The sequence below is a fragment of the Cynara cardunculus genome (assembly GCF_001531365.2).
Source record: "Cynara cardunculus var. scolymus isolate 2C chromosome LG 9, CcrdV1, whole genome shotgun sequence".
NCBI classification, from domain to species: Eukaryota; Viridiplantae; Streptophyta; class Magnoliopsida; order Asterales; family Asteraceae; genus Cynara; species Cynara cardunculus.
In genome coordinates this window covers 18,251,707-18,260,958 of record NC_037536.1, presented here as the reverse complement: position 1 = coordinate 18,260,958, position 9,252 = coordinate 18,251,707, and the positions used below count along the sequence as shown (strand labels likewise).

At 35.5% G+C, this 9,252-nt stretch overlaps 1 protein-coding gene across 2 annotated transcripts in view; it reads left to right on the top strand.

Annotated features, from left to right (window-relative positions):
• The first annotated feature begins 2,877 nt into the window (after nucleotides 1–2,877).
• LOC112518123 (anthranilate synthase alpha subunit 2, chloroplastic-like) overlaps nucleotides 2,878–9,252 on the top strand; it is a 7,600-nt gene continuing 1,225 nt past the window's right edge. Inside the window, exons 1-10 of one of the 2 annotated variants that reach the window (XM_025125700.1) lie at nucleotides 2,878–3,152; nucleotides 3,349–3,533; nucleotides 4,361–4,550; nucleotides 5,012–5,163; nucleotides 5,261–5,376; nucleotides 5,462–5,708; nucleotides 5,820–5,876; nucleotides 6,001–6,153; nucleotides 7,341–7,421; nucleotides 8,368–8,454. In XM_025125700.1, the coding sequence (XP_024981468.1) occupies nucleotides 2,999–3,152; nucleotides 3,349–3,533; nucleotides 4,361–4,550; nucleotides 5,012–5,163; nucleotides 5,261–5,376; nucleotides 5,462–5,708; nucleotides 5,820–5,876; nucleotides 6,001–6,153; nucleotides 7,341–7,421; nucleotides 8,368–8,454 (1,422 nt within the window). In that variant the 5' untranslated portion in view covers nucleotides 2,878–2,998. Of the gene's footprint in view, nucleotides 3,153–3,348; nucleotides 3,534–4,360; nucleotides 4,551–5,011; nucleotides 5,164–5,260; nucleotides 5,377–5,461; nucleotides 5,709–5,819; nucleotides 5,877–6,000; nucleotides 6,154–7,340; nucleotides 7,422–8,367; nucleotides 8,455–9,252 lie in introns of those variants that run through there. The other variant, XM_025125701.1, reaches the window with a different exon arrangement.

Genomic DNA, 9,252 nt, shown 5'->3' with positions numbered 1-9,252 from the left:
AATTAAGTATTCTGTTAGAATTTAATGATTATACTAATTATATTTTAAATTTTTTATATTTAAAATGAGATGTTTATTTTGTATTTGATTGTGTTTATCTGCAGTTAGTTACACGAATTCATATATGGGATGAAATCAGATAGGGATGAAATCGTTTAGGATGAACGGGTTTATGAGTTTTTAATAGTTTTAAGAGTTTTTAAGAGTTTTAGCCAAATGCTTTATAAGATAGTATATATATTATATTATTAGGGATTTATTTTAACTATACTATAAAATATTTGTGATTGACTAATTTTTCAAGATATATATTTTTTGGTCATTTTACATTTTTCATCTAGTTTTTGTCAAACATGATTTGTTGATCAGTTAGCTTATCAGCTAGTTTTACCAAACATAGCTAAACCTTGCAGACTAGTTCATAGAAGTTTTACACTACAGGGTGAAAGCAATATATGCCAACATAGAAGGGGAAAATCAGAAAGGTTCATGATATAAATCGGTTCTTTATTAAAAGTAAAAGACTTGTAATTAAGACGATACGAGATAATCATAACCAACGATGTCCTTATTTATCTTAATCTACAAAAAAAAAAATACGAATACCAAAACATATTTTTGATAAAAGGTCATTGAAAGTAGAAACTCAAATTTTGCATTTAATCAACTCTAATAATTAAATAACTTGAACAAAACTAAACCGACGTTTGATTCATAGGATTACAATGAAATTTGAAGGATTGAAATGATTATTCATTGACCAAATTTCATTCAAACATCTTGTTTATATGTAGAATGAATCCATCATTTATGAATATGGTCATTTCATCAGAAAGAAGAAGGAACCGAGTTCCGCTCATCCCATTTTCTTAACCTTTTGTAATTGTTTTTTGTTGTTTCTTATATTTATAAAAACGATAAAACTTTAGGGACCAACTACATAAATAACTCATATATATAAACACGTTCTCATCGTCACTGTTGGAAAAACTCACCAGAACCTCAAGCACCAAATACTCGTTGTGTATTTGGGACCATTGTCTTTTTATGGTGAAGCTCCCATCACCATCACCATCACCATCACCAAAACATTTGCTCAACATTCAAAACTATTTATTCTCCTTTGATTGTTCCAGGTTAAGATTACATGCCAATTTTATTAGATTGGAGGCAATTTCTTTTCTTTATAGTTGACTCATTTACTTGGTGCAATGGTAATTGCTAAATGGTAACTGGGTTTTGTGCAATGACGTAAAAATCACTGTGTTAGAAAAACAAACATTATGAGAACAAAAAGTGGTCGAAGAATGGGTGTCAGATACAATAACTGGAGAAAGGGGGTCAGAGATGGTGATTGGTGATGGAGAAGAATCAGATAGGGGGGTCTTTCTGTTTTTGCCTGTCAGATCCTTGTAAGATACTGTCCATGTGGTTTTTTGTATGCCTTTGGTCGACGGTGGTGATTTCGTCCTTGGGATACATATTACACACAAGACCTGCAACCATGGTCGTCGATTATGCAACCTCTTCGCCGCTTGGACCTCCTGGCTTGCGAGAAAGATGGTGAAGCTCTTCAATTCATAGAAGAAATGACGAAACACAGTGACTCCGTTCAAGAAAATGTGTTGTCGGATATTCTGGCTCAGAACGTCAGGACTGAGTACCTGCAACGACGCGACATAGGAAAACTTTTAGGTTGAAAGTTCCGGTGATCACCTATTAAGATCTCCAACCTTATATCCAACGTATGGCTGATCTTTCTCCCATCCTTTCATCCAAACCCTAAACATTAAAATAAAGATTTATCTCGCTGTATTGCACGAGTACCAATATAGTATTATATATAACAACTCCCTAATTTGATGATTTTTATAAAAATAAGAAAAACAAAAAGAAATTGCAGAAAGGGAAGGAAAACATGGTTGGATAATTTTACCACTGACTTTAATGGACCTGTTTAACGACGTTAGTGATCACGTCCCATTTCAAAACAAAATCCAAACATGAGGGACGACATATTGACTTATTGAAGTTCAAGTCCCACTTTTAAAAAAAATACTAAACCTTAGGGATCAAAAGTGAAGTTTACTCTATATTATATAATAAGTTAAAGAGAGGTTCATTTGAGAAGCAGCAATAATTGAGAAGTAAAGAAGAGAAGTAAAGAAGTGATCTTAGCCCTTTCTACGGTCAAGATTGGTCAAACAAAAAATAAAGGGGTAATTTCATAAATTTTACAAATATGAGATAAACAAATGCATATGTGAACCCACATTTCATATGCAAATCAGTTAATTAGTTCATATATGAATCACATGAGTTCATATGTGAATCGATTATTTAGTTTATATGTGAATTACAAGGATTCACATATGAACATATAATATATGTTTATAAGTGAATCACACGGGTTCATATATGCACTTGTTTTACAACCTATTTATGAAAGTTACGAAACTACCCTTCTATCTTCTGCATACCGTACGAAGAACTATCCAGTGTTTCACAGTCAAAGTCGCGAATCATAACTAGATGAAGCGCTAAGATCACTTTTCTAATTATCAAATACTTGTCAATTCTCAAATGAACCCATGACGAATAAATTATTCTACACTCATATAACATAAAAATTATATTCTTTATATAATGTGTATATAGATATTTTTTATAAATATCTCAACTATTTATAAAGAGTTGTAGTTAATGAAATATAATTATTTTTTATAAATATTTACTATTTTTATAAATATCTATTTTTGTATGAATAAAATAGTTAATAATATATATTTATAATATAATATAAACAACATATATTATATATAAAATATTTTATATATAATTAAAAATGCATAAATAGATGAGTATATTGTCAAAAAAGGTGTGAAGAATAAGCGACGGGACCCATGCACACTTGCACAGTCGTCATAGAAATTGGCAAAATCTCGACGGCAGCACTGTAGAACACACCCTATCTCCACCTCCTTCCGATGCCCTGACGATGGAAACCCTAGCTATCTCCCACCGCCTCCTCCCACCGCCTCTCCGCCGCTCATCCGTTCGCCCTTCCCATTCCTTCACCTTTTCATCCCTCGCTCACTCCACCGCTCGTTTCCCCACTCTCAAATGCGTTGCTCAATCTCCAACCGCATCAGGTACTCATTACTCACACTGATTACACCATTAATTTCATCTACTTATTTTCATTATTTAATTGCCTTCACATTTTTACAAATTTTCCTTTTGCTACTTCACTGTTATTTTGCTTAATTCCTTTTAGTTATTTTGCTTAGTTCTTTCGGTTACTCAATTTGATTCGGGAGTGATGGATCGTTGATGTTGTTTTGGCAGTCGACCATTCAGCGAAATTCAAGGAAGCTGCGAAGCACGGGAATTTGATTCCGTTATACAGGTCGATATTTTCAGATCATCTGACTCCGGTTCTGGCTTACAGGTGTCTGGTCAAAGAAGATGATCGTGATGCGCCAAGTTTTTTGTTTGAGTCTGTTGAGCCAGGCTTAAAGGCTTCCAATGTTGTGAGCGCCATCTCTTTTCTTATTTAATGTTGTTTGCCTTTGCCTTTTGATCATGCTTGAGAAATGTGTGCATTCTATTCTGGAGATTGTATTGCTGCTACGATTTTTAGCTGCCATTATGGTAGTGCTATTATCCTTTGTTGAAAAATAATTGCAAGTGGTGTTCCATTTTGAGATTGAAGACGAGGTACTAATTGAACACACTCGTACCTGGTCATATTTCATTAAATACTTTTTTTTCCGTTTATCGTATTAGCAGAACTTGAGTACCTGCATTTACTTTCAGTTCATCTACTTTCTTTCGCGAACTAGAAGCCAGAGTTTGGTATCTTAGCAAAGTTTGCCCAAACAAAGTTTTTTCTCAAATATTTGGTAATGGTGGGCAACCGGGCCAGCACATGCATACTTCGACTAATTCCGTAGAGTCTTGAAGTTAACAGCCTGACAAACCCTCCAGTGGCCTAAGGGGACTTGAATTGATACCTCTGTGGAGCAAACTCAAGTTCTTATCGGTTAAAGTTCCCTCATGGCCATTGGGAGGGTTTGCTTGACTGTTAGGCTTATGGGATTAGTCAAGGTGCCGCGCAAGCTGGCCCGGACACCCATGGTTACCAAGTTTGTTTGTCAATAAGGATATCAGGCCTACTATTTGCATGTATGCTTTTGATTAGTAAAATCATGTCGATATCCCCATATCATATCGATTTTTCTGTTAGTAAAATCATGTCGATATCCCCATATCATATCGATTTTTCTGTTAATGTTATTCCAAGTTTTTTTATTGATGTTGTTCCATATATGTCTAACTGGCGGGTTTACTATGTTAGGGGCGATACAGTGTTATTGGAGCTCAGCCTACAATGGAAATTGTAGCAAAGGAGAATATGGTTACAGTTATGGACCACCATGAAGGGCGGAAGACGGAGGAGTTTGTGGAGGATCCCATGCTTGTTCCTAGGAAGATAATGGAGCAATGGAAGCCCCAACGAGTAGACGAGCTCCCTGATGCATTTTGTGGTAAGATTTTGAGATATCTATTCATTGCACAATTCAACTGAGATCCAGAATATTTATAGTTACATGTTCAATTTTTCCGACTTATCCATACTCCAAACTTACATATTTAAAATATAAGGGAATAAGTATAATCATTGAAACTCACCCTGGTTTCGTTTCTGATAGCCTCTTCTCAAGTAGTAGAGAATAAAGGCTATTTCAATGCAGCTAGTATTATATTGTCAACATTCAATAGCATGAATTTCTTAGATTTTTCATTCCTATATGCCTCATTCGAAGTTCTTGTTAGTGTTGTCCGAGGCTTGTTTTTCTTTATAGAGCATGTCAGTGATACGTACGGACAATAACCTATATCTTCTCACTTTTGCTCTTTAATGGGTTTGCTCCTATTACAATGGTGGTTGTAAATGAATTTATGGTATTTTACGTAGTTTTTCAATTTCCCTAATGAGTAATGACAGGTGGCTGGGTTGGTTATTTTTCGTATGACACTGTGCGGTATGTGGAGAAGAAAAAGCTTCCATTTTCAAATGCACCAGAGGATGACAGGAACCTTCCAGATGTTCATCTTGGCCTTTATGATGATGTGATTGTGTTTGACCATGTTGAGAAGGTTTTATCACCTCTTTACTCTCCACATATTGACCTGGTTTCTCATGGGGCTTCTTCTATAATTTTTCTAGTTTCTTTTGGTTATTTACAACCCACAGAAAGCATATGTGATACATTGGGTGCGATTGGATCAATATTCTTCTGTTGATGAGGCTTTTATAGATGGAATGGACCGTTTGGGGACTTTAGTGTCTAGAGTTCATGATATTGTTCCGTGAGTATTCCAGTTATAATTAGTAAGTTGCACCTACTTGTTGCATTTGTTTCGTTGGTAGTTCTGATATGACTTCCAATCACAGCCCAAGACTTTCTCCAGGGGCAATTAAGTTGTATACTAGCCTATTTGGCCCTTCTTTGAAGAAGTCAAACATGACAAGTGAAGCATACAAGGAAGCAGTGTTGCAGGCTAAAGAACATATTTTGGCTGGGGATATATTTCAAATTGTCCTAAGTCAGCGTTTTGAACGTCGCACTTTTGCAGATCCATTTGAAGTTTACAGGGCCCTCAGAATTGTCAACCCCAGTCCATATATGACTTATTTACAGGTCGTTCGCTCCTTCTACAACCTGTAATTGGTTTATTATTGTGACTTCATGGGGACAAAAGACTTTCTAGGAATAGTTGCGTGATGATATCTTGTGTTTCCATGCACCCAGGCTAGAGGATGTATCCTTGTTGCTTCAAGCCCTGAAATTCTTACTCGTGTGAAGAAGGTAATATGCCAGGATATATTCTACATCCACCCTTAGTTGTTGGTCCCTTAAAAGAAGTTGCATTCAGGTACTTGTTTTGCATTTGTATTCTGTATGATTCATCTTTGCCTGCTCTTGGTGACAGAGAAAAGTCACAAATAGACCCCTTGCTGGGACCATCAGGAGAGGGAAGACACCCAAAGAAGACTTTATGTTGGAAAATCAACTACTTCATGATGAAAAGCAATGTGCAGAGCACATCATGCTGGTTGATCTAGGGAGGAATGATGTTGGGAAGGTGTGTTTGTTTCTCTTCAGTTATATGTTTGTGTATTGCCAAATGCAGATCTGTGCATATTTCATACATAACACTGCATGCTGTTTGTTTCAATATGTATGAATGGCCTTGTTGAAGAGGATATGAATAAAGCTGTTACTCCCAACTCTTTATTTACTTCTTTTTGAAGTATTATATATATATATATATATATATATATATATATATATATATTGCAAATGCAACAATTAAACTCTCACACCCTCCTCACCTTTGGTGAGGTTCGAACCCCTAACCTCATGAAGGCCAAAAGCCCATATACCGCTAGGCCAACAACCCTTTAGTTGTTTATTTACTTATTCAAAGTCAAAGTTTTGAGTTTTATCTAGTTGAAACTCTTTCAGGGTACGTTTGGTATGCGTGACTGGACAGTAAAAAACTTGTCTCACGTTTGACATGATATTACACAGGGACAAGATAGGACCTGAGTGGGACAAAAATGTATTTATTTTGTCCCGCCAAAATAGGTGGAACAAATATCAAGGAGATGAGACAAGATTGCTAAATTACTAACTACCCATGTCAAATTAAGACCCTAAAACCTTCCACAATTCTTTCACCTGCCTACCTCACTCTTGCTTGTCCAGTCCTGTCCAGCCCAAAAATGCACCCTTAAAGAGCAGGGAGGGAGGATTGGAATGTGAATGCATGTCCATTATGTAGATATATCTTCAATAAGTTCACCTTAAAGCTTCGAACATGCTTTGTCCAATAAGATTCTTTGAACCTAGGAGGGGAGTGTCGGCGACATTTAAGTGGGGCCATGTTTAGCCTCCAAAATTGCCGGGGATTAGTCGGGCTTTGGCCCGGACACCCTTACAAAAAAAGATTCTTTGAAGGTGCTTAATGTTCCATTAACCTCTACTCCTCTAGAAGGATCTATGTTGGCTCAATAAGAGAATTATGCTTCTATTAGGTAAGTAGTAATACAGTTTTTGCATTGTGCGTTGCAATTGAGAAGTTCAAGCTCCTCCATGTATAGCTATAGGCAAAGGAAATAAAACTGAATGATTGGGATCGAATAAAGTTTGAATTGATGGTCCAGATCCATCCTACAAAATATCTTCATGAAATTAACAGGCTGCAACATTCATATAGATATTTATACCTCAACCATTTACTTAAACTAAACCATGCCATTCTTGCAGGTTTCAAAACCTGGTTCTGTTAATGTAGAGAAGCTGATGAATGTTGAACGGTATTCTCATGTCATGCACATCAGCTCCACGGTAAATGCTTATTTTTGCACGCATATTGCATTGGTAGGTTTGATCGTGGTTTACATTTAATGATATACGTTTAATCCATGCTCCAACTTAACCGACAATTTAAAAGGCATATATCAATGCTGTATCATGCTTTCACATGAAAACCAGTTGAATACAGTGAAAATGAAAAGCAACAAAGTTATCTAAGTGAACTTATTCTTCCTGTCATGCCATGGGATATGGATCCTGCCATACAAGATACTGGAGGATCATAGAACATCACTGGCATTTCTATATGAACACTTCCCTTTTTTGAAAAAAGTTGTTTCATGTATACAAATTTCTGAAATTCAATATACTTAAAAGTTCGGTTTTTATAATCGTGGGTGTCCGGACCAGCTTGCTCGCACCTTGACTAATCCCATGGGCCCTTGAAGTTAACAAACAAACAGGAGAACCTCCAGTGACCACTTGGGAGAAAATCAAGGTTTTACCAATTGAGCTAATTCCAAAAGGGTTTTATTTCATGTACACAAATTTTTGAATTCATTATGTGCTTAAAGTTAAACATGTTTACTTTTGTGTATGTGTTTATTAGTGTTGGTGAATACTCCTTCCTCCCCTAACTAAGTGTCGATATTTCTATTTTGGTTTGTTCCAAATTAAGTGTCCACTTTCGAAAGCAATTGTCTACTTTCCCATTCTACCCTTAATTATGAGATGCACAAAAATTCTCTCCCTAGTATTAAGGGCAAAATTCTCCTCTAAAAAATTTAATTACACATTCCTAAAACCGTCTTTTAACTCCTTTTTATTGTGGACTTCTATTTTGGGACGGAGGGAGTACAAAAGTGGTCTTTTTGTGTTTTCCATTTCAAGCATCGTATGCGAATGCTATGTTCTATTATTCCTAGAACTCTTTAGCATTGCTATGAAATTAATCCAGGCATCGGTTTTTAATCCATAGGTAACTGGAGAGCTGCTCGATGACTTGAGTACTTGGGACGCTCTTCGTGCTGCATTGCCTGTCGGAACAGTCAGCGGTGCCCCTAAGGTTTCTATATTCTAATCATGCTTCTTATTCAAATACTGCATGCGTTATGGCGTTTAGTGTCAATATACTAATTCACCCAACATATTTCTCCTTTTCACATGTTTTGTGCTTTTCGTGTTGTCTCATTATATTAAGAAGCTAGATGCTAATCAAATTACTTCTTCAGTCCCAAAATAAGGGTGTGTTTGGTACTTTGGTACTCATACAAGACAAGACTGGATGTACAATTGTTCAGCTTTTCATAAAACAGGACAAGATTGTAAAGTAATCAATTTACTCCTAATCGATTGTTTATATATTTTGAGTAATTTATTAATTTATAATAAATAAAAAATTTATAACAAAATATATCATTAGGAAGTTCGTCAAGACGATTAAAATGACATCAAAATATGAAGTTTATTAATATCCAATTTTTATTTTAAACCTTTTCTATATTGTTTTGTAAATATTAATAATTTAATAATAAATTAACCAAAATATAGAAACGTATAGAAATAATATTTGAGGAGAGTAAAGTATAAGTTTAAGGAGGATAAAATACAATAAATAAAATTTAAAGAATGTATAAAATGTAAAACCGAAGACTTATTTGATGTTTTAGAAGAGAATTAAGTTTTATTTTGAGGGTATATTGGTAAAATATAGGTTTATTCTACCTTGTTCCATGAGGTGGGAGTGGAACATGCCTCTTCCACTAGGGGTGAACGCGGGTTGGGTTGGGCGGTTTACAACAATTTTACAACCCAACCCAATTATGACGGTTTGGAAAATCTCAACCCAACCCAACCCATTCAA